General features: G+C 34.8%; 1 protein-coding gene and 1 pseudogene across 1 annotated transcript in view; one reads left to right on the top strand and one right to left on the bottom strand.

Moving 5' to 3' along the window:
* HFM1 (helicase for meiosis 1) overlaps positions 1–26,352 on the bottom strand; it is a 121,747-nt gene that overhangs the window by 74,336 nt on the left and 21,059 nt on the right. Inside the window, 14 exon segments of the mRNA XM_069572802.1 lie at positions 4,621–4,701; positions 6,633–6,680; positions 7,482–7,615; positions 8,221–8,315; positions 9,268–9,413; positions 9,794–9,895; positions 10,002–10,045; positions 14,755–14,843; positions 14,926–15,126; positions 17,412–17,570; positions 18,046–18,123; positions 18,825–18,976; positions 19,707–19,839; positions 20,276–20,346. Coding sequence (XP_069428903.1) covers positions 4,621–4,701; positions 6,633–6,680; positions 7,482–7,615; positions 8,221–8,315; positions 9,268–9,413; positions 9,794–9,895; positions 10,002–10,045; positions 14,755–14,843; positions 14,926–15,126; positions 17,412–17,570; positions 18,046–18,123; positions 18,825–18,976; positions 19,707–19,839; positions 20,276–20,346 — 1,533 coding nt within the window.
* Positions 21,681–22,269, top strand: LOC138430672 (LIM domain transcription factor LMO4 pseudogene; annotated as a pseudogene).

Raw genomic sequence — 26,352 nt, forward strand, 5'->3', positions numbered from 1 at the left:
TTCTGAATGTTGAGCTTTCAGCCAACTTTTTCACTCTCCACTTTCACTTTCATCAAGAGGCTTTTTAGTTCCTCTTCACTTTCTGCCATAAGGGTGGTGTCATCTGCATATCTGAGGTTATTGAGATTTCTCCTGGAAATCTTGATTCCAGCTTGTGCTTCTTCCAGTCCAGCGTTCCTCATGATGTACTCTGCATAGAAGTTAAATAAGCAGGGTGACAATATACAGCCTTGACGTATTCCTTTTCCTATCTGAAGCCAGTCTGTTGTTCCCTGTCCAGTTCTAACTGTTGCTTCCTGACCTGCATCCAGATTTCTCAAGAGGCAGGTCAGGTGCTCTGGTATTCCCATCTCTTGAAGAATTTTCCACAGTTTATTGTGATCCACACAGTCAAAGGCTTTGGCATAGTCAAGAAGGCAGAAATAGATGTTTTTCTGGAACTCTCTTGCTTTTTCCATGAACCAGCGGATGTTGGCAATTTGATCTCTGGTTCCTCTGCCTTTTCTAAAACCAGCTTGAACATCAGGGAGTTCATGGTTCACGTATTGCTGAAGCCCGGCTTGGAGAATTTTGAGCATTACTTTACTAGTATGTGAGATGAGTTCAATTGTGTGGTAGTTTGAGCATTCTTTGGCATTGCCGTTCTTTGGGATTGGAATGAAAACTGACCTTTTTCCAGTCCTGTGGCCACTGCTGAGTTTTCCAAATGTGCTGGCATATTGAGTGCAGCACTTTCACAGCATCATCTTTTAGGATTTGAAACAGCTCCACTGGAATTCCATCACCTCCACTAGCCTTGTTCGTGGTGATGCCTTCTAAGGCCCACTTGACTTCACATTCCAGGATGTCTGGCTCTAGATGAGTGACCACACCATCGTGGTTATCTGGGTTGTGAAGATCTTTTTTGTACAGTTCTTCTGTGTATTCTTGCCACCTCTTCTTAATATCTTCTGCTTCTGTTAGGTCCATACCATTTCTGTCCTTTATCGAGCCCATCTTTGCATGAAATGTTCCCTTGGTATCTCTAATTTTCTTGAAGAGATCTCTAGTCTTTCCCATTCTGTTGTTTTCCTCTATTTCTTTGCATTGATCGCTGAGGAAGGGTTTCTTATCTCTTCTTGCTATTCTTTGGAACTCTGCATTCAGATGGGTATATTTTTCCTTTTCTCCTTTGTTGTTTGCCTCTCTTCTTTTCACAGCTATTTGTAAGGCCTCCCCAGACAGCCATTTTGCTTTTGTGCATTTCTTTTCCATGGGGATGGTCTTGATCCTGTCTCCTGTACAATGTCATGAACCTCATTCCATAGTTCATCAGGCACTCTATCTATCAGATCTAGACCCTTAAATCTATTTCTCACTTCCACTGTATAATCATAAGGGATTTGATTTAGATCATACCTGAATGGTCTAGTGGTTTTCCCTACTTTCTTCAATTTAAGTCTGAATTTGGCAATAAGGAGTTCATGATCTGAGCCACAGTCAGCTTCTGGTCTTGTTTTTGTTGACTGTATAGAGCTTCTCCATCTTTGGCTGCATAGAATATAATCAATCTGATTTCGATGTTGACCATCTGGTGATGTCCATGTGTAGAGTCTTCTCTTGTGTTGTTGGAAGAGGGTGTTTGCTATGAGCAGTGCGTTTTCTTGGCAAAACTCTATTAGTCTTTGCCCTGCTTCATTCCACATTCCAAGGCCAAATTCGCCTGTTACTCCAGGTGTTTCTTGACTTCCTACTTTTGCATTCCAGTCCCCTATAATGAAAAGGACATCTTTTTTGGGTGTTAGTTCTAAAATGTCTTGTAGGTCTTCATAGAGCCATTCAACTTCAGCTTCTTCAGTGTTACTGGGTGGGGCATAGACTTGGATTACTGTGATATTGAATGATTTGCCTTGGAAACGAACAGAGATCATTCTGTCATTTTTGAGACTGCATCCAAATAATGAAGGAGTTAGGGCTTGTATTCTGACTTGTTTTTTCCTCTCCTCATCTGATTTGACTGAAAAGGAATATTAAGGCGCTTATTGTTCTTGAGAGGAGCATGAGAAGGCAAAAGCCTTCTGCAGCTGTGCACAGAAAATAATTCATGAAGTTAATCATTGACATTTGTTCAAGGACTTTTACAAAAGAGTGTTCCAGGATGAGCACATAGGCCATAGCTTGAGGCCATGGGAGGGCTTGCTATCTGAAGCCTATTTGTGAGGAGAATGTTTATGGTAAAGGAGTTTACTGAATTTTAGGGCTTAGAAATAATTAAAATAGTTAGAAGTTAAAGATTTAAGGAATGTTGTAAAGTTAGCATATTTTACTATAGCTTATAGAAGTTAGGAATTTTTAGAAACACTATAGCTAGAAGCCTTTTTAAGAGATAGTGAGCTCAGGATATTAGGGGCAAACAGGATTTAGGAAGATAAGTAGTAAACTGAGGAATGTAGCATGAGTTACAATGTAATCACAAGTTAACTATAGGACACATTAGTGAGTGAAAAAAAGTGAAGTCACTCAGTCATGTCCAACTCTTTGTGACCCCATGGACTGTAGCCTACCAGGCTCCTCCCGCCATGGGATTCTCCAGGCAAGAGTACTGGAGTGGGTTGCCATTTCCTTCTTCAGGGATTTTCCCTACCCAGGGATCAAACCCGGGTCTCCAGCATTCCAGGCAGATGCTTTAACCTCTGAGCCACCACGGAAGCATTAGAGGAGGTAGATAATAGATGATAAGGCTGATTTTGAGAGAATCACTGAAGCAGGAACTCTGTTTGAAGAGTAACAGTGATTTATGGATATAATATATCTGGGAGAGGGGGAACTGAAAATGTCAAACCTCTGACCTAATGTTTTTGTAAAAGTATAAAAGACAATCTTAAACTTGAAATAAATAGGCAGTCCAAGAAAACTGAGAGGCTGTCTCATTCGCCGACACCATTCATCTCTTCAGGTTGAATCCCTGGCTGCTGGAGCTGGACTCTGGCAATTAATGGTCAAATGTTATACTAAAGGTGCAAGACCTAGATCAAAACCACAATTACATAATGACTATAGCTTAACCTGTGAAGGTAAATTATATTTTCAAAGAAATTATCATAAACTGAGAATAAAGGTCCAACATCTGCATGTTTAAGAAGCCCATCAGTTCAGTTCAGTTCAGTCGCTCAGTCGTGTCCGACTCTTTGCGACCCCATGAATCGCAGCACGCCAGGCCTCCCTGTCCATCACCAACTCCCGGAGTTGACTCAGACTTACGTCCACTGAGTCAGTGATGCCATCCAGCCATCTCATCCTCTGTTGTCCCCTTCTCCTCCTGCCCCCAATCCCTCCCAGCATCAGAGTCCATAGTAAGGCAAAAAAAGTCAGCAAACAAAAATTCATTAAAGAAGCAGAAAAAAGAGAATCAAAAGCAAGTTAAAAAGAATAAGATTAATCAAGTAATATTCACTGATGATGAAGACAGCAGATAGTATATATATCATTTGTTAGGTATGTTTAAAGGCAGAAGAAGTGGTATCAGTGGATTCGAGAAGTTCCACAAGGAAAGAATGACAGTGGGAATAATATTCTTGAGAATTAAAGTATATAAAGAATAGATGATGAAGTTATATTAGTTTTCCCTCCTATTGTATAGGACAGGGAACTCTACTCAATACTTTGTGGTGACCTAAATGGGAAAGAATTCCAAAAAAGAGGGAATATATTAATATGTATATGTATAGCTGATTCACTTTGCTGTACAGTAGAAACTGAAACACAACATTGTAAAGCAACTATATGCCAATAAATTTTTTTTTAAATAAAATGACAGGGTTAAAAATAAAAAAGGAAGAAGTTATATTAGTGATTCTCATGACTCCTCAGTGAGACATCCTAGAATACAAAGAAGGTAATTCTCAGAAACAAGTTAGAATTACCAGAATGAAGATGATGGGAGAAGGAAAAAAATGTTATAAATCTACGGCTGAGAGTTAGGGAGGTAAATTGTTTTTAAAACATTATACAAATAAAGACATGACACAAAATCATACATTGCTATGGTATGGTTGCAAGTACATAAAAATGCATTTAAAAATAGATGGATACATGCAATGTTAGATAGTCATATATTGATTTTTTTCAAACTTTTCTATGCTTCCCAATTTTTATTAGGCAAAATACAATGAAGTCAATATTTTTCCCCAAGAAACTTCTAATCATGTGTGCTAAAAACTACAAAACATTCTTTCTTGCTTCTATTATACCCTATATAGAATCAAAAAGAGAGAGGCAGAGACAGAGAGAAAGAGAAGGCACCTAAGTAACCATCTTCATAAGCCTTGTTTGAAGAAATAAGAATTGGCAAAAGGTTAGCTCCAAGAGTTACAATGTGACTGAAGCAACCCAAAGATTTGAACTTTTCAATCCTCTGCTAAAAGTCACCAAAGTTAGTGAACAGAAATTTAATGCCTATCAAAAAGACAGCTCTATAATCTTATAAATAGGACTCATGTAAATTTATCATGCTAATAATGATGATACCCTGTTGAGAATTGAAACCACAATTTAATTTTACCATCATCTAAATTTTAGTGGAACAAATGTTTAAATTTAGTTTTAATTGTTAAATTTACTAACAACAATGAAAAAAATTACCAGTTGGTTTGAAATTAATATCTTCATCCATTTTTATCAGGTCCAGAGATGACAAATCATTCAGATTCTTCAAACACAATTCTGTTCAATTATAAAAAACACATTTTAACTTTAATAAAATAAAGAAGCAACAAAAAACAGAATTTATTATTAAATATTCTGAAGTTGTGTTTCTGTGTAATTTTTCTGGGAAGAACTGTAGTCCCTACTTAAGTGGTAAAAACAAAACAAATGAAAAAAATCTCATTTAAACAAAAAAGCCACCTAGTATGCTGAAAATTTTTTTCTAACAGTAAAAATAATAAAAATAATACTCAAGTGATAACATTTACAACTTAAAATAATATATTTATATTATCTCATTTAATCCTCAAAAAGACCTGAATTAAATTGAAGGTTTAGGCTATGTAAAACATGTGAGATGTATTCCAAGAATAGAGTGCAAGGACCTGAAGTGGGAACAGCTTGATGTGGTTAAGGAACAGCAAGATAGCCAATTTGGACAGAGTGGAAAAAAAGGAGGGGAAAGTGACAAGAGATGAAGTTAGAGAAACAGGCCCGGGAATATCAAACAGGACTTTGTGGTGAAGGTTTGCATTTTACTCTTTAAGTGTGATGGTAAAGCTGCTTCCCAGGTGGCACTAGTGGTAATGAATCCTCCTGCCAATGCAGGGGACCTAAGAGATGTGGGTTCGATCCTGTGTCAGGAAGATCCCCTGGAGGAGGCCATGGCAACTCACTCCAGTATTCTTGCCTGGAGAATCCCACCAACAGAGGAGCCCAGCTGGCTACAGTCCATAGGGTCACGAAGAGTCAGACGTGACTAAAGTATTTAGCAAACACACACATTGGTAAAGCTACTGGAGAATACAGAGCAAGAAAATTTAACCAAATTTAGGAAACAGCATAATCTATGCTAAGGATCCTTCCTAAGAAATTTAAGCCGACCTCTAAGGAAACCAAAACATTCTATCCAGTTACATAATAAATTCAGCTATTCATTATAGGGAAAAATTAGCCATTCTATAACAACTGAAAATAAGACAAATATGAACTGTTAAGAACCGTTTAGAAAAGTTAAAACATTACAGTTACCAGAATATAGCAAGATATTTCTTGGTAATATTTCATGAAGTATTTCTCTTTTCATGTGTATTTGATCATTTTGATAAAAAAAAAATATGCTCTTAAAACTCCATTTCAAATTTGGTCAATACAGAAAGGATAGTACAACTATTTCACAGATCTGTTTCTCAACAGCAGCATTATTAATGTAAACTATCACTTATCAGCATTTTTTAACAATATATTTATTCTTTAAGAATGATAATTTTACTTCTTCATCCTTATCTCTGAATTTTTATTTGCCATATGTGTATATCCAAGTAGAGAATAAATTAAAATTGGCTAAATATTTTTAGGGATCTAACTTTTTTTTCTTTTACTGGAAGACAGTCTCAGTACTTTGTAGAGGCAGCAGTTTCTACTCCTAATAAATGCTCAACAATCTTCTGATATTTTCAAAGATACATAATGAAATACTGAGTTCAAAAATGAAGGAATGAAAATACTCATTTCAAAAATGAGATAATGAAATTAACTGAAAACTAAAACTGAGGTTTGACAGGAATACTTTATTAGCACAGACTGGGATAAGAAGCCCATAATCAAGTTAGGCTTATATTTTCAATTAAAATTAAACTAGAAAAGGAAAATAAATAATAAAATTGTATATCTATAGGCAATATTTCCAAAGACCAAGATCATTTTTAAAAACAAATTAATTGATGTCATACAAAGGAAGATATTCTGATAAAATTAATAGATTAATTCAGAAAAAAAAGTATATGTGCAAAGCTTTATTTACTTGAGAAAAGGGAAATTCATATATTTTTTCTTTAAATAAAGTAATTTTAAAAAATATTTTACTGGACTATTCCTAGTTTCACAATAACTAGATCATTTCATTAAAATTTATAGAATATAATTTTTTAGAAGGAAATGCATCTAACCTTGTAATTTTGATTCAATTCCATCTTTGTTCAATCCAGATGCAAAACCTATTTAAGTTATGAAAATTTATTAAAAATAAAATAGAATGAGATTTATTCATCCTTAGAGGCTTACTTTGATACCCCAGTTAACTAGAAAAGAGTAGTCTAACTAAATCTTAAATAGAAGAAAAAAGTACTTAAAGTTAAAAAAAGGCTTAAACATTTATAGAAAATAACCATTGTTGTAAAATCCTTTCAATATCAATTGGCTTTCCTTTGTTAATTTTATTAGATAACAGTGACCAGGAATATTATATGTATTTTTTCCTCTTACAGATCTGAAACTTTTGAACCTGTGGATAGCAAGTCAGGTTTTAATTTAATATTCTGCAATTCCAAGTACTTTATAATCTTTACCACATGAAAGAACCCTCTAGAAGTAACATAACCACAGATGTTAGCTTTAGAAGGAAGATGAAAATTCCAACATCAACAGTATTATCATCTATTTTGGTTTGAACACCAGTTCAGACAAAATTCAAAAATTATTTTTGATTTTAACCACCAGGGAAGCCCTTTAACTTATTTTAAATAATTCTAAGCATTTAAAAAATTTTTACTGGAGAAAATTTTTTTCTAAAAGGTCTATTTTTAAGTGTTGATTTCAAGCCTTATTAAAAGACTAGAAGTAAAACAGATAAAGATTTCTCATGTTTGTCTACTCTTGCCTCTAAATGTATTTGTTATAGTTGTTATTTTTACTTCTGTTACCTATTAACTTCTGTAATCTATTCTGTGACCTATTAGTAAAAAGTAGGCCCAATTGGCTTGATAAAATTACTACTCTTCAAAATCAAAGTAACAAACCATAATGAGATGGATTTTTCAAGGCTCTGATATAAAGAAAGGTTGATCGTATCCATTCCAAAGCAATATTCACATTTGTAATGGTATGCAATACTATCTCTGCATTTAAATGCTCAATAAGATGTCTGTGCAAACTAATGGGGGGAAAAAAAAACTCTTCATTAGTAACATGCATTTCAATGTTATAAAACTCATTGTTAGAATAATATTTGAATAATTTAATGATATAGTTAAATATAACTGAATAATATTGCTACTTTAATGATTCATGAAAGTTAACTTAATTTCCAAAAATATGAGTAAACCTTAATATCAGTTTAATTTTTCAAAAGTTACAGATTTCTTTCTACTCCATGACTCTAGAAGACAATATTGCTTTAAAAAAAAAGGGTGGGGAATAGATTACATCCTATTTTCCCCAAGAGTTTATAATCAAACACTTTACTAAAAGGTCTCAGGGTACCTGTCTCTTATTATTATGCAAATTTTAAAGATGTGAAAATTATATTCCTCTCATTACTAATTTGGCCTTTTATAACAAGAATACATGCAACTGCATGCTGATAAACAATGCTAAACAACTATTTCACTGTCTTTTTCTAACTATTAATTTCTTAAAAGAATAAACTCTCTAATTAGGTTATTGAAAAATTCCAAGAAAATGGCCTTAGAAAATCCCTAATAAAAGGAAAATTACAGGACGTATTAACATTATTTTTTGGAATATTTTACATATTACCTGCTTTCTATAGTGTCACTGCAAGCAAGCATCTGAATATACTTCTCTTTTGTGCTTAACCGAGTCATAATAACTGCAGTAGCGGTAGTGTCAAACTGGAAGAAAAGAAAAAGAGAGAGAAATTTAATAAAGAAAAGTACATGTTGATACCAGTTTTCTTCAATAACTCAAGATTTTCATTTTATATTAAACAATTCCCTGTCTTAAACAACAGGTCAAAAAGACCTTAAAAATGCTTCTGAATTGAATGTTAACTGAAAATTTACCTTAAAATCCTCCCAACAGTATAGACATAAAAATACCACTTTGGTTTCAATATAACAATTTTGGCAATAGTAAAACCAAAACAAACTTAGGTAACTGGTTTAAAGCTGCAAGATTTGGTGTATTTCACATATAATCTAAATTATCCTATAAAAATTATAAATTTGTGTAACATAATATTTTGGTATTCTCTGAAAAGATATCCCTCCTAAATTTTACCTTAGTCCATATAAAAAATGACTTTTTTATTCAACAATTTGTCAGATTATGCCATGTTTTGTAATGTATATGGGCTGATTTTTAATTGTCACAATATTGGGGGACCACTACTGGCATTTGTGATAGTATACAGGGATGCTACATGTTCTGCAATGTATGAGTCCTATGGAATGAAAAACAGTCCCATCCAAAATGCCAACAGCATTTCCATTTAGTATAAAAAGCAAACAAAACAAAACAAAAAAATCCCCAAAGCCAAAAAAAAACCCAACCCCAAAACCCTGTAACAGCATACATTCACAAACTTAATCATTCATCAACAAGTAGGAGTTTAGAGGGAGTGAAGCGAGTACTTGAGACTTGTGAAGGGAGTTATGTGGGACTTTGATGAGACTTGTTTTACTTCTACTCCTCCATGAAAGTAGTAGATTTTCTTAGTTACATTTATTTTTAAACCTACTTTAAATGTGAAATATTAATTTTTTAACAAAGAATACACATTTCTTTTTGCTTTTTACATTGTCTTTAAAATGAATTACAAAAAAGTGAAATACTGTCACTTACTTGAGGTCGACCAGCTCTACCAATCATCTGTAGAATATCTGTTTCACTGTATTCTTCAAACATTCCTCCAGCATAATGCATTGTAGATTTTATAACCACTAGGTGAGCAGGCAAATTGACTCCCATGGCTAAGGTACTGGTAGTAACTGTATCAAATTAAAGAATATTACTTTTAAGTCATATAACTTTATTGTTTCAGCTAAAAGTTTTCTTATAAAAGATATATTTTTATAAATATATAACAATAAAAACATATATAGGAAATTTAGAATAAAAAGAAAGAACATCACTATGTAAAATAATATATCTTAAAGCTGAAAAACTACTAATTCTTACTTTTCAAACTATACAGTATTTGCTAAAATTGCAAGAGAGTTTACTGTAGCACATATTTGTATGGGTAGTTATAATTTAGATTCTTGGAAGAAAAACAGAAGTAAATAAGAATACCTGAGTTTTTTTCTTTTTTCTCTTAAAGTAGTTTCTAAAAGATCTTACAATATCCACAAGAATATGTTTTACTTACAAAGAACTGGTATATCTCCAACAGTAAAAGCTCCTTCAACTACTTTTCTATCTGACAGTTCCATACCAGCATGATGATAAGCAACACCATGTATTAAGATATCTACAAAAGAAGAATGTCATCTGTCATGTACTTTTAAAATTAATTAGTTATTGGCTCCTTTTATCTATAGGTAAAAATATGATTTAGAAATTATCTCTAAACCTACCTCTCAGTTTTGAATCTTTTATGGAATATGCACATTTTTGTAACCTATTTAAAAAACACAAAATTATTGAGTTTTTCATATTAGCATCAAAAACTTGGATAGTGTATTACTTAATTATTTTGAAGATTGCAGATATCAAAATATGTTTATAACATCATTTTTCAAAAACCATCTTCAATAAGTAGAGACTATCTAAATTTCACACTGAGAAGTCCCTAATCTTACAACTAAGCAAAACAAAAACAGAAACCCCTAGATAATCCAATTTTTAAAAGGGCAGAGGACCTGAATAGACTTTTTTTTCAAAGATGACATCCAAATGGACAACAGAACAAGAAAAGGTGCTCAACATCACTAATCATCAGGGAAGTGCAAATCAAAACGACAATGAGACACCACCTCACACCTGTCAGAATGACTATTATCAAAAAGACAACAAATAACAAGTGCTGGTGAGGATGTGGAGGGAAGGGAATCGTTGTGCACTGTTGGTGGGAATATAAACAAATGTAGCCACTATGGAAAACAATACAGAGATTTCACAAAAGTTTTAAAATAAAACTACCATATGATCCAGCAATTTCATTTCTAGGTATGTATTCAACAAAAATAAAAACACTTAATTCAGAAAGATATACGCATCCCTATGTTCATTGCAGCATTATTTACAATAGCAAAGATATGGAGTCAATATGTGTCCAACAATAGATGAATGGATATATAAGATGTGGTATACACACACACACACACACACACATGCAATATTACTCAGTAGTAAAAAAGAAATGAAATCTTGCCATTTATTTGTAACCACACAGATAAACTTAGAGGGTATTATGCTAAGTGAAGTAAGTCAGATAGAGAAAAGCAAAAATTATATGATTTTCCTCATATGTGGAATCTAAAAAACAAAACAAATGAACATAGAATAAAAATAGAGTAATAGAAACAGAAAACAAACAGGTGGTTGCCAGAGGGGAGGGAGGAGCAAAGAAATGTGTAAGGGAGATTAAAAAGAACAAACATACAGTTACAAAACATGAGTCATGGGTACAAAATGTAAAGTGTGGGAATACAGTCAATAATTATGTATCAATATTACCTTATATAGTGACAGATCATTATGATGATCATGACAATCGTCACTAGACTTATTATGATGATAATCTTGAAATGTATAGAAAACACCAAATCACTCTGTTGTATAACAGGAACACTGACCCCACAGTGTTGAAGGTCAATTATACTTCAAAAAGGAACAAACAAATTCATGGAAAAAGATGGTGGGGAAGGGGAACTAGATGAAGGTGGTCAAAAGGCACAAACTTCCAGTTATAAGATAAATAGGTGGTTGTTGTTGTTCAGTCACTAAGTCGTGTCCAACTCTTTGAGACTCCATGGACTATAGCACATCGGCTTCCTCGGTCCTTCACTGTCTCCTGGATTGCTCAAATTCATGTCCATTGAGTTGGTGACACTATCTAACCATCTCATCCTCTTCCATCCCCTTCTTCTTTTGCCTTCAATCTTTCCCAGCATCAGGGTCTTTTCCAGTGAGCTGGCTCTTTGAATCTGGTAGCCAAAGTATCAGAGCTGTGCTTCAGCAACAGTCCTTCCAATGAATATTTAGGATTGATTTCCTTCAGGACTGACTGGTTTGATCCCCTTGCAGTACAGAGGACTCTCAAGCATCTTCTCCAGCCCCACAATTCAAAAGCATCAGTTTTCAGTGCTCAACCTCTTTTGTGGACCAACTCTCATTTCCATGCATAAGTACTGGAAAAGCCATAGCTTTGACTATACAGACCTTTGTCAGCAAAATAATGTCTCTGCTTTTTAATATGCTGTCTAGGTGTGTCATAGTTTTCCTTCCAAGGAGCAAGTATCTTTTAATTTCAAGACTGCAGTCACCACCTGCAGTGATTTGGGAGCTCAAGAAAATAAAATCTGTCACTGCTTTCACTTTTTCCTATTTGCCAGGAAGTGATGGAACCAGATGCCTTAATTTTAGTTTTTTTTAATGTTGAGTTTCAAGCCAGCTTTTTCACTCTCCTCTTTCACCCTTATCAAGAGGCTCTTTAGTTCTTCTTCACTTTCTGCCATTAGAGTGGTATCATCTGTATATGTGAGGTAGTTGATATCTCTTCTTAATCTCTTCTGCTTCTGGCAGGTCCTTACCATTCTGTCCTTTATCATGCCAACCCTTACGTGAAATGTTCCCTTGATATCTCCAATTTTCTTGAAGAGATCTGTCTTTCTCATTCTACTGTTTTCCTCTATTTCTTTGCATTGTTTATTTAAGAAGGCTTTCTGATCTCTCCTTATTATTATCTGCATCTCCGCATTCAGATGGGTATATCTTTTCCTTTCTCCCTTGCCTTTTGCTTCTCTTCTTTCCTCAGCTATTCATAAAGCCTCCTCAGACAACCATTTTGCCTTCTTGCATTTCTTTCTCTATGGGATGGTTTTGGTCACTGCCTCCTGTACAATGTTGTGAATCTCCATCCATAGTTCTTCAGGCACTCTGTCTACTAGATCTAATCCTTTGAATCTATTTGTCATCTCTACTGTATAATCATAAGGGATTTGATTTAGTTCATACCTGAATGGCCTAGTGGTTTTCCCTACTTTCTTCAATTTAAGCCTAAATTTTACAATAAGGAGCTCATGATCTGAGCCACAGTCAGCTCTGGGTCTTGTTTTTACTGACTCTATAGAGTTTCTCCATCTTTGGCTACAAAGAACATAATCAGTATGATTTTGGTATTGATCATTTGGTGATATCCATGCATAGACTTGTCTCTTGTGTTGTTGGGAAAGGGTGTTTGCTATGACCAGTGTGTTCTCTTGACTAAACTCTGTTAGCCTTTCTCCTGCTTCATTTTGTACTCTAAGGCCAAGCTTGCCTGTTCTTCTGGGTATCCCTTGACTTCCTGCTTTTGAATTCCAATCTTTTAAGATGAAAACTACGTCTTTTCTTGGGATTAGTCTAGAAGGTATTGTAGGTCTTCATAGAACCGTTAAACTTCAGCTTCTTCAGTATCAGTGGTTGGGGCATAGGCTTGGAGTACTGTGATGTTGAATGGTTTGCCTTGGAAATGAGCTGAGATCATTCTGTCTGTTTTGAGACTGCACTCAAGACTGTATTTTGGACTCTTCTGCTGACTCTGAGAGCTAGTCCATTTCTTCTAAGTGATTCTTGCCCACAGTAGTACATATAATGCTCGTCTAAATTAAATTTGCTAATTCCCATCCATTTCAGTTCACTTACTCCTAAGATGTTTAATCTTGCCATCTCCTGCTTGACCACATCCAATTTACTTTAATTCAAGGACCTGTATCCCAGGTTCCTAGGCAACCTTGTTCTTTACAGCATTGGACTTTCACCACTACACACACCCACAACGGAGTGCTGTTTCTACTTTGGGCCAGTCACTTTATTCTTTCTAAAGCTATTTATTAGTAATTGCCCTCCTCTCTTCCCCAGTAGCTTACTAGATACTTTATGATCTGGAGGGGGGCTCATCTTTCTGTGTCATATCTTTTTGACTTTTCATACTGTCCATGGGGTTCTCCAGGCAAAAATACTGGAGTGGGCTGCCATTTCCTCCTCCAGTGGACCAAGTTTTGTCACAACTCTTCCCTCTAATCCATCCATCTTGCATGGCCCTGCATGACATGGCTCATAGTTTCATTAAGTTACACAACCCCCTTCACCGTAACAAGGCTATGATCTATGAAGGGGAAGATAAATAGTTACTAGGGATGTAATGTTCAATATGATAAATATAATTAACACTGCTGCATGTTATATATAAAAGTTGTTAAGAGAGTAAACCATAAGAGTCTCATCATAAATGAAAAACATTTCTATTTCTTTAATTTTGTATCTATATGTATGGATGACAAATATTCACTAAACTTAATGTGGTAACCATTTCATGCTATATGTAAGTCAAATCATTATTTTTTATACCTTAAACTTATATAGTGCTAGATGTCAATTAAACTAGGAAAAATAAGGAAATGAGTAAGTATAAATAAAACCATCCAAAAAAAGAGGGAAAACCCACGAATGCTCAGAAAACACTTTCACTATGAGAACACTACCAATTAACTACATGAAGCCAACTAAATTTTTTTTCAACATAAAAAATTCTTAAATTTAAATGCATGATATGCAGAAAAACTATTTTTTAAAAAATCTATGGAGACCGAAGTAAGCAAAGTGTTGGGTATGTTAGACAAGTTTAGAAACCTCAGTAACAGAATCTTGGATAGAAAGAATCCCTAGAATATTAACATTTAACAATTAGGTTCAAGAGGTGAAAAGGGACTGAGACTGAGTAGAAAGCAAAATAGGAAGAAACATGGTAGACAGTGATCATGAAAACACACAGACTGGTGTTTTTAAATAAGGTGGGAGTGGTCAAAAGTGTTAGAGGCTCCTGAGAGATGACTTGACAAAACTGGCTTTAGTAAAATATTACAACAGATGGATTGAAAATGAGTAAAAAATGAAGAAATATGAATAATCTTTCAAATATGGCTATGAAATAAAGAAGACAGGATCACAGTTGTACTAAGATTCATTGTCTTATTAATCCTCTAAATTACTCTTATCCTTATTTTACAGATAAGGAAGCAGGTTTGGAAGAGTCAAGTAACTTGAAAAGGTCAACCCAGTTTTCTCATCTCATTTAGGTTATCCCTGAAAGTCTTTCTACGTACAAGAAAATATTTTTAAATATACCTCTGTTTCTGTTCCACAGTCATAATAAATTTTGCATCTTTCACAAGAACAGAAGCAGCCTGTTGCACACCTTTCCTTGTTGCACAAAACTAAAAATGAATGAATATTTTTATATTAATCATATTAAAAATTAAACATTACATTAAAAAATAATCAACCAACAATCCATACCACAAGTGTAGGTTTCTGATCAGAGTACGTTTGTATAATACTGGCAATTTTGTAGTTGAGGGTTAAATCAAACTTGAATTCAGTTTGGTTATCACTGCAGGGAAACCCAAGAACCACTTTCCGAAGTTCCACTGGTCTATGTCTCTCATCCATTTTCAGACATACAGCAGATCTTTCACCATCTGAAAGCCATTCTGCAATCTTTAAATGAGAGAAAAACACACAATGAATTTTTTTCTAGTAAAGTTTTATGGCTATCATGCCCAATTACAGATCACCTTAAAGTCAAGGTATACAAATATTTAGTCAAGTAGTCTTTTCAACATTACATATTTTAAAGACACTGCTACTGCTGCTGCTAAGTCACTTCAGTCGTGTCCAACTCTGTGTGACCCCATGGATGGCAGCCCACCAGGCTCCCCTGTCCCTGGGATTCTCCAGGCAAGAACACTGGAGTGGGTTGCCATTTCCTCTCCAATGCATGAAAGTGAAAAGTGAAAGTGAAGTCGCTCAGTCGTGTCCGACCCTCAGGGACCCCATGGACTGCAGCCTTCCAGGCTCCTCCATCCATGGGATTTTCCAGGCAAGAGTACTGGAGTGGAGTGCCATTGCCTTCTCCATTTAAAGATACTATTCAATTGATATATTGGTAAATATTTTCAATTAGCAGTGTTTCAAGATTACACCCACTTTTTAACATGATAAACTTTCAATTATTATTACTTTGTTTTATTTTCCTCCTATAGAGTCCAAACAAAAATTAATTTCAACAAAGAAATTTAATTTCTCAGTAGCACTGTAACTTCTTTGCTATTTTTCAGAACTATGCTCAGATATAGCTGATACTTCTTTTGTGTTATACTGAATACTAGCTGAATAGTAGCAAATGACTAGCATAGGCTGGCGAAGGTTGACAACTTTTCTAAACAAAGAACAAATAAACACTTGTGAGATGGAAATCCCAAAAGCATATTTCAGACTCAACTCTAGAATCCTTAGTTAATTTTTGGAACTGTGGAGAGCAATCCTTAACTTTACATAGACTGGTTAGGCTTCATGCTCTGCTCTGAAACTGTTTCTTTGACAGGAAGATTAATGAGTTTCTAATTGCATAGGAAGGGATTATTAAAACATCTTCAAGGCTCTCATAGTTAGGGATAAGAACAAGAATTTACAATTTGAGAAGGCCAAGGATAAAGGCAAAAACTGAGGAACAGGACTTATAGAAAGAGACAGATGGTGTTCACAGAAGTTATGATTATCACAAAGGCGAAAACAGTTTCAAGAATCAGAGTACTGATATTTAGTAACTGCTTACAAATCAATATAAAATTTTAGCAGCCCAATGTGAAAAAGGACAAAGTCTATGACCTGGCAAATTGAGAAAAAAAAGAATTTAAAGTGATTGACTAAAATATTAAAAATATTTACTCCAGTAGTAATCAAAGCAGTACAAAATTTTAAAATAAGGTACCATTTTAAATAACAAATGAGAACTATTTATAAGTAATAGTAACAATTTCATTATATTATCCAGAGTTAGACTACAGATAAATAGCTGATGGTAGAAGTATAAATGAATATAACATTTATTGGCATGGAAACACTTAAAGGTAGCATGTAAATCATAAATGAGTATGCATATTATGAATACATCTAGAAGGACAAATGTTGGGTTTTTGTTGTTTATACATACTTTAAAAATTTCTCTATTAGTTTTGAATATAAGCAAAACAAGTTGTCATTTTAAAAATAAAAATGGTTAATTGTGTTAAAGGCAAAATTTTATACTGGATTAGAGAATACTGTATAGCAGCTTTTATGAAAACAATTCCTAAGAATTAGCTGAGGGAACAAGTCACCTTACAAGTAGGCTGTTAAGTAAACAGGAGTGAGAAAGCAGAGTGAGACTGTCCTGTTTTTCAAGCTTGCCAAAAAACTGAAGAAAAAAGTAGGACATGTATTTGTTATAGAAAGTATAATATTGCACAATTATTTCTTTACCTGTTTGTGTACCCTGTTAACTGTGAGATCCTCCTGAAGAGCAGGGTTTATATGTTTTCACTTTTGCATCTATCGTGAGTGCTTACGACAATTCCAGGCAAACAGAAATGGGGGAGGTGGGTGGCAATCATTCAACTAATTATTTTTATTCTCTATCATATTTGCTAGACAACTAGAGTCAGCTGGTTACAACAATCATATTAATCAACTTATTATGAAATGTCCAAAACCCATGAAATTATGACTTTTAGATACTAATAAACAATGGACTTGCACCAAACATACTTTATTAAATCCACTCAACCAAATTTCATGGCCTTAATACTGTCATATCTATGAGATCTAACCATAACTTTCCACAACATACTTTCCAATTAAATTGGTTAGGTGATTTACAGAGAAAAAACTCCTCACTTTTCTCTAAGATTAAATATTTCACTGAGCCATAAAAACAAAATGAATAGATTAAAATTCTAGCTTACATCCTCAGCATTTGGAATTGTTGCAGATACAGCCACAAATCTCATTGGAACAATATTGTTGGTATTTTCTACAGCATGAGATAAAAACTGCACAGTTTTCATTCTGCTGACTACAACTTCAAGAGTTGGTCCACGATTTTCATCTTTTACAACATGTACCTGAGAAAAAAATTAAGGCTCATTAGCCAAAAATAAAAATCTATCTAGTCAACTAAAATGTAAAACAATATTAAACATACTTTCCTAAGAAAATAAGCATTTTCCCTTTGAAGGGATAAAGCACGTATAGAGTTTTTCCATTCAAATCATCTCTTCATGGGAGAGGGCAATGGCAACCCACTTCAGTACTCTTGCCTGGAAAACACCATGGGCAGAGGAACCTGGTAGACTGTAGTCCATGGGGTCGCTAAGAGTCGGACATGACTGAGCGATTTCACTTTCACTTTTCACTTTCATTCCTTGGAGAAGGAAATGGCAACCCACTCCAGTGTTCTTGCCTGAAGAATCCCAGAAATGGGGGAGCCTGGTGGGCTGCTGTCTATGGGTTCGCACAGAGTCGGATACGACTGAAGCTACTTAGCAGTAGCAGCATCTCTTCATGTTTATATCTGAAAGTGAATAATGTGTTCACTACCTCATCAATGAGAAACAATCGAACCAGCTGGACCAAAGAGTTGTCTCTCCATTTTCTAGTCATGCTATCCCATTTTTCCTAGGAAAAAAATGCAAGTAGTTTAATATGATAAGGAATTATGATAAGTATTAAGATATTGATAAAATTTTAAGATGACATTACAAACGCTGGGCAATATTTTAGTTATTAATATTTTAGTTAATATTGATGTCTTAAAAGTATCCTAAGAGACTTAAGGAATTTCGATAATATTGTGTTTAAAAAACTGAACCCCCATTTATTTTTAACTTTAATTCAAAATTATAGTCTAATTACCTTTTTAAGCTCTGCCAAGGTCCTCCCTCTATAATACATTATATTTGGATAAAAGAATACAGCAACAAGTATGATTATAAATTGTCCACAATAACAAACTGCCTATCCATATCTTTTGCCAATTTACTCCCTTTAGTTGTTTATCTTTTACTTGACTGACTTGTTAGTGTTCCTTATATACACTGAACAGTAGTACTTTTTGTTTGTTTGCTTCACATTGCAAATACATTCTTCTACTTTGTATTTTCTTTTAGTTTTTATTCATGATAAAGAGATATTTTCTAAAAAACAAAAAATATATATATATATTTGACCCAGAGAGATGTTATGGGGAGGGAGGTGGGAGGGGGGTTCATGTTCGGGAACGCATGTAAGAATTAAAGATTTTAAAATTAAAAAAATAAAAATATAAAAAAATAACAAAAAAATTAAAAACAAAAAATATATATATAAATAACACCTACTGGAGTTGTCATAATAATATGGGCATGCTGAATCTCAAATAAGTCATCCATTACTGTATCTCCAGTGAGTTCTTTACAATTCAATCCTATTGGTCCAAATTTTTTTTTCCAATCATCAAAACGCTGACTACACAGGGCTTTTATTGGTGCCACTGCAATATAAGATATCCATTTTGAATGTCAGTGCAATTTAAAAATTATCTTTACAAATGTTAATAAAGTTAGCACACATCTAGATGCTACCTAATATTTATAAGTTAAAAGTTAATAACATAAACATATTCAGATATATAAAGTTAATCACTGAGCAGAACTAATAAGAGAAAATTGTAACTAATAGTGAAGAAAGGTAAGGCAGGAAATCATCACCCTTTATGATCACTGCCTTTTTTTAACCATGCATATAAATTTGAGGGGGCCTCCCTCATGGCTCAGATGGTAAAGAATCCACCTGCAATGTGGGAGACCTGGGCTCAATCCCTGGGTTGGGACGATCCCTTGGAGGAGGGCATGGCAACCCACTCCAGTATTCTTGCCTGAAGAATCCCCATGGACAGAGGAGCCTGGCATATTACAGACGACAGGGTTGCAAAGAGTCATGACATGACAGAGTGACTAAGCACATAAATTTTTTGATGAAAAAAAATTTAATATATATCTTAAAAAGGAGAGTAGAGTGAAACCTGGGAAAATATGTTTTGAAATCTGGGAAAATGTGTTTTGAATTCAATGTTAATAGGACCAAATGTGATATGTCTTTATTTAAAAAGTATGAGAAACTCAATAATAATTTTATGTCTTGAATTTGAACTTATTTCTTACTTTTACCTCAATGGTTTTTTATTATTATGATTATTAGTTTTTCAGTATAGAGATACTTACTGTAAACAATTTTAATGTTTGACCATGGCAATGGTACTTCCATTAACAGTCTTGTTATAGCTAGTTCAAACAATACAGTTTTCCCAGAACCAGTTGGAGCACAAATCACAAAATTCCTATCTGTATAAAGAAGCTAAAACAATAAAATTTAATCAGTCATAGGATAGAATTTTTGAATTCTCAATTTGTTAGAAAATATGCCTTAGGAAGAGTCTATGGAATAATAGTTCAAACATATTAACTTCTAAACTTAACCGAAATCAGCTTGCTTTAGATCTGCCACTCTCAAAAATTAATACTATTAATAATTTATCATCAAGTTTTGTCAAAGTAATATGCTAGACCTAGAAGTAAATAATTTAGCTTTCAAGATATTTTTATAAATCTAAACAACCCACCTATGAAAATTACATGCGTTCATTTAATAAACATTTTTTGAGCTTCTATAATGTACCAATCACTGATAGCACTAAGGACATAAAAATGAATGTGATCTGGTCCTTGTCCTTAGAGAGCACACAATCCAGTAAGAAAAGGTAGACAGGTAAATAATTAAACAAAATACTTACATCATCAAAGGCTTTTGACTGTATATAATTGAAATATGGGAATTCTTTGAAAATACTTCTAAATTTAGCAGCTTAGAATGACATTAAGGAGTCAAATATTTCAAAATTTAAAAAATTGGTTACTCAACTGAAAAATTAAATCAATACTGACTGACAATATTTAATTTTGAGGCTTTAATACTTGTATTTTGGCATCATAAGAAAGGAACAGACAGCTACAGAGGGAAGGATGGAGATGGCATCACGAAAGGGAAGGATGGAGACGGCATCATGAGAGGCTCAACTAAAAGAAAGGATCAGTGAACTTAAAAGACAGGACAGTGGGGTTAACGCAATCAGGGGAGCAAAACCAAAAAGACTGAGAAAGAGTGAAATTAGCTTAAGGGACTTATGGAACAACATCACGTGGACCAATATACACACTATAAGGGTCCCAGAAGAAAAAGACATAAAGGGGAAGAAAGCTTATTTAAAGAAATAATGTCTTAAAACTATCCTAGCATGGGAAAACAGACATCCAGATCCAAAAAATCCCAGAAATTACCAGAGAAGTTAAATCTCAAGAGACCCATATTGAAACACACAGTAATTAAACTGCCAAAAGTTAAAGACAAAGGGCTTCCCTGACAGCTCAGTTGGTAAAGAATCCGTCTACAATGCAGGAGATCCCAGTTCAATTCCTAGGTTGGGAAGATCCACTGGAGAAGGGATAGGCTACCCACTCCAGTACTCTTGGGTTTCCGTTGTGGCTCAGCTTGTAAACAATCCGCCTGCAAGGCGGGAGCCCTAGGTTTGATCCGAGTTGGTTAAGATCCCCTGGAGAAGGGAAAGGCTACCCACTCCAGTATTCTGGCCTGGATAATTCCATGGAATATACAGTCCATGAGGTCACAGAGTTGGACACAACTGAGCAACTTTCACTTTCACTTGCTGAACAAAAGACAAACAGAGAATCTTTAAAAGCAGCAAGGGAAAAGCCAACTCATTACAAAGGAATTCCCATAAGACTATGAGTGAATATTTCAGCAAAACCCTAGTGGAGCAGATTGTAGAATGATAATTTTTGGGTGTGGAAAGAAAAAACTGCCAACCAAGAATGTTTTACTTAGCAAAGTTTTCCTTTAATTCTGAAGAGTTTTTGCTAGAAAAAAACTGAAGGTGTGGCAGCACTTGCTGCCGCTGCGCCGTGCTGCACGGGCCGAGGGCTCCTGCAGCTGCTCGTGGGAGCCGGAGGCGGAGAAGAACGGCGAGGAAGAGACTGACGCTACTGCTCCCCGCCGCCCGCCACTTACGCAGGGACCCCCAACTCAGCCTCAGAGCTGCGCGTTAAAAACAAACAAACAAACAAACAAAAAACAGCCGCCGTCACCTCTTGCAATATTGCAAGATAGGGGAAAAACAGACCATGGTGAATTCGGGCAGCACCTCTCAGCCGCGCCTGGTGACTGCCGGCTCCCTTTCCTGGAAGCGGTGTGCAAGCTGCGGGGGCAAGATTGCGGACCGCTTTCTGCTCTGTGCCATGGACAGCTACTGGCATAGCCGGTGCCTCAAGTGCTCCTGCTGCCAGGCGCAGCTGGGCGGCATCAGCAAGTCCTGTTACACCAAGAGCAGCATGATCCTTTGCAGAAATGGCTACATTAGGTTATTTGGGAATAGTGGTGCTTGCAGTACTTGTGGACTGTCTATTCCCTGTGAGTAAACTCGTCATGAGGGCCCAATGCAATGTGTATCAACTGAAGTGTTTTACATGCTCTACCTGCCGAAATCGCCTGGTCCAGAGAGACCGGTTTCACTACATCAATGGCAGTTTATTTTGTGAACATGACAGACCTACAGCTCTCATCAATGGCCATTTGAATTCACTTCAGAGCAATCCACTACTGCCAAATCAGAAGGTCTGCTAAAAGGTCAGAGTAATGCAGAATGCGTGCCTTCATCTCAGATCTCGTTCATCACAGGTGGATCCCATGTGTCTTCAGTAGACAAGTCACCTTTGTAGCTAGCACCAGTGCCAGCTCCGTGCCATTGCACCTTCTTTGGTCTTGACTGCTCTTCCCGCATTTATGGGTGTATTAAAATGACTGAATATGAACATTAAGGACTCCGTGAACCTGAGCTAATGGGAGACTGTAGAGAAAATGAAAAAAGATCCACTGGAGGACATCTTTGGGGGGGGGGGGCGCCTTGGGAGGAGGGAAATGACTAATGAAGCTAATTAAAAGAAGCATTCAAATCTGCTTTCCACCCTTATTAACAACTAGCAGGGCACTGGCCAGAGTTTGTACCCTGTGTTTTACCTTAACAACATTCTGTTTGCTCTTTGTATATTTAAGTGTTGTAAGGAAATGTATTTCAATCAAAACTGAACATGAGATAAAGGAAAGAGATGTGGCTTTTGTAATATTCTATCACAGATACTTTTATTGTATCTCTGTAAAATACACTGTATGTATGCGTGTAAGTGTTTTTATCCTCATGTTGCTACTCCCATGGCAAAGACACACACACACACAAAAATCAGGCTTATAACAGCTACTATGTAGAAATTCCCCCCTACTTCTAATTTGCTGAATGAAGAAAAAATCTTTTATTTGTGATATTTTCAGAGACATTTGCTCTACTATGGTGTGTTTAAATAATAAAAGCTTAAAAAAAAAAACCAAAACCTGAAGGTGTTGGTTACCACTAGACCAGTTTTACAAGAAATGCCAAAGGAAGTTCTTCAAGCTGAAATGAAAGGATGATAATAAAGGTAGTTAATCACTTATAACTCCAGTATAATGGTTAGAAGATAAATAATTTAATAATAATAATTTATTATTGGATACACAATATTAAAAGATATAAATTGTGGCATTAGAAACAAAATGTGAGGAAGTCAGTATAAAATTGTAGAGCTTTTGTATTTGTTCAAATTTTTTATCAATTTAAAAGAGACTGTTAAAACTGTAAGACTTTTTAATGCAAGTCTCAAGGTAACTACAAAACAAAACTCTACAGTTGATACAAAAGATAAATAGAAAAGAGCAAAAACATACCATTATAGAAAATCATCAAATCACAAAGGAAACGAACAAGTGAAGAAGCAACAGAACTACAAAATGTCAAAATACATTAAAGTAGCAATAGTAAGTCCATCTCTATCAATAAATACTTTAAAGGTAAATGGAATAAAATTTCTAATTAAAAGACATAAAAGTGGCTGAGTGGACTTAAAAAAAACAGGACTAACTTATTTGCTGCCTACAAGAGATTCATTTCAGCTTTAAGGATACACATAGACTGAAAGCAAAGGGATGGAAAAAGATATTCTATACAAATGGAAATCAGCACATAGTAGAGTAGCTCTACTTATATCAGCAAAATAAAGACAAAAACTGTCATAAGAGACAAAGAGGTCATCATACAATGATAAAGCAGTTAATCCATCAGCAAGATATAGCAATTATAAATACTTATGCACCAAATATTAGAACACCTAAATATATAAAACAAATATTAACAGATTTGAAGAGAGAAATAGACAGCAATACAATAATAGTAGGGACCTTCAAGATGCCACTTTCAACAATGGATCATCAAAAAAGAAAATCAGTAAGGAAACACCGGGCTTAAACTATGCCTTACACCAGATGGATCAAACAACTACATACAGAGCATTCCTTCCAGCAGAAACAGAATATACATTCTTCTTATGTGCCCACAGAACATTCTCCAAGATAGATCATAAGTTAGGGCACAAAACAAGTTTTAATAAGGTTTTAAAAGAAGACTGAAATCATATCATGCACCTTGTCCAATCACAATAACACAAAACTAAAAACCAACTAAAAGAAGAAAATTGGAAAATGCACAAATATATGGAGATTAAACAACGAGCTCCTGAACAACCATTACGGTTAAAGAAGAAATCAAAAGGGAACATACCTTGAGACAAATAAAATGAAAACACAACATACCAAAATTTATAGGATCCAATAAAAGCTGTTCTAAGAGGGAAGTTTATAGTGATAAGTACCAAAAATAAATAAATAAATAAACCCACAAATAAACAATCTAACTTCACACCTCAAGAAACTAAAAAATGAGGACTGAAATAAGTCCACAGTTAGCAGAAGGAGGAAATAATAAAGATTAGAGGAGAAATAAATTAAAAGAAACACCCCAAAAACAACAGGAAAGGTCAATAAAGAATAAATTTATTCTGAAGAATAAATTTAAGTAAGTAAAAGATCTGTATGTTGAAAATTATAAGACATTGATGAAAGAAATTGAAGACAAAAATAAATGGAAAGATACTTCATGTTCATGGATTCAAAGAATCAATATTGCCGAAAGTCCACACTACTCTAAGTGATCTACAGATTCAATGCAATCTCTATCCAAATTCCAACAGCATTCTTCACAGAAATAGAAAAAACAAATAAAAACTCATAGAAAACCACCTAAAAAAAAACAAACCCCACCTAAAGCAATAAACACTAAGAAAGAAGAACAAAGCTCTCCAGCCTTGTTTCCATAATATGCCCTGATTTCAAACTATACTACAAAACTATGGTAATCAAAACAGTATGATATTGACATTAAAAATAGACATATAGATCAATGGAACAAAATATCCAGCCCAGAAATAAACCTATGCCTATATGGTCAATTAACTTTCATCAAAGGAGCCACAAACTAGGAATGGATAATCTCTTCAATAAATGGTGATGGGAAAATTGGATATCCACATGCAAAAGAATGAAACTGGATCCCTATCTTACATCATATGCAAATATAAGGTCAAAATGGGTTAAAGACTTTAACAGAAGACTTGAAATCATAAAACTCCTAAACAAAAACAAAGGGGAAATGCTTCTTAACATTGGTTTGGCAATGATTTTGGATTTCATACCAAAAGTGAAAGCAACAGATGCAAAAATAAACAAGTTTAATTATATCAAACTAAAAAGCTTTTGCACTGTAGAAGAAACCATCAACAAAATGAAAAGGCAACCAATGGAATGGGAGAAAATATTTGCACACCACACATCCACCAAGGGTTAATATCCAAAATATACAAGGAACTTACAAAACTCAAAAAACAAATAATCCAGTTTAAAAATAGGCAAAGGATCTGAACAGACATTTTCCCAAAGAAGGCATACAAATGGCTAACAGCACGTGAAAAGGCACTCATCATCCCTGGTCACTAGGGAAATGCCAGTCAAAATCATGAGATAGCACCTAACACCTACACATCAAAAAGATAAGACATAAATGCTGGCAAGGAGATGGATGAAAGGGAACCCTTGTACACTGCTGCTGCTAAGTCGCTTCAGTCGTCTCTGACTCTATGTGACCCCACAGACAGCAGCCCACCAGGCTCCCCTGTCCCTGGGATTCTTCAGGCAAGAATACTGGAGTGGGTTGCCATTTCCTTCTCCTCCTTGTACACTACTGGTAGGGATATAAATCGAAAGTCATTATGGAAAAAAGTATGGAGTTTCCTCAAAAAATTCAAAACAGAAGTACCATATGATCCAGCAATCCCTGGGTTATATCCAAAGGAAACAAAATCAGTATCTCAAAGATGTGTCTGTACACCTGATTTCATTGCAGTTATTATTTACAGTAGCCAAACCATGGAAACAACCTAACCATTAAGAAATGAATGGATTAAAAAAAAATATATATAACAGGTTATTATTCAGCTTTTAAAAAGAAGGAAATTCTGCCTTTTGTGACAACATGGATGAAACATCATACAAAGTGAATTAAGTCAGACAGAGAAAGACAAATCCTGCATGGTATCACTTACAAGTGGAATCCTAAATAAAAAGGTCAAACTCATAAAAATGAGTTGCCAAGGGCTGGGGATATAGCAGCAACAGAGGTTGGTAAAAGAATACAAACTTTTAGCTATAAGAAGATTAAGATATGAGGACCTAATGTATAAAATGGTGAATAGAGTTGAAAATAACTGTATTATTTGCTGAGAGAGCTGAACTTGTATTCTTACCCCACAAAAATTTAAAAAGGTAAATATGTGAAGTGACAGATGTGTTAACTAACTTGATGGTGGGAAACTTTTG

This window comes from Ovis canadensis, chromosome 1 (assembly GCF_042477335.2).
Source record: "Ovis canadensis isolate MfBH-ARS-UI-01 breed Bighorn chromosome 1, ARS-UI_OviCan_v2, whole genome shotgun sequence".
NCBI lineage: Eukaryota > Metazoa > Chordata > Mammalia > Artiodactyla > Bovidae > Ovis > Ovis canadensis.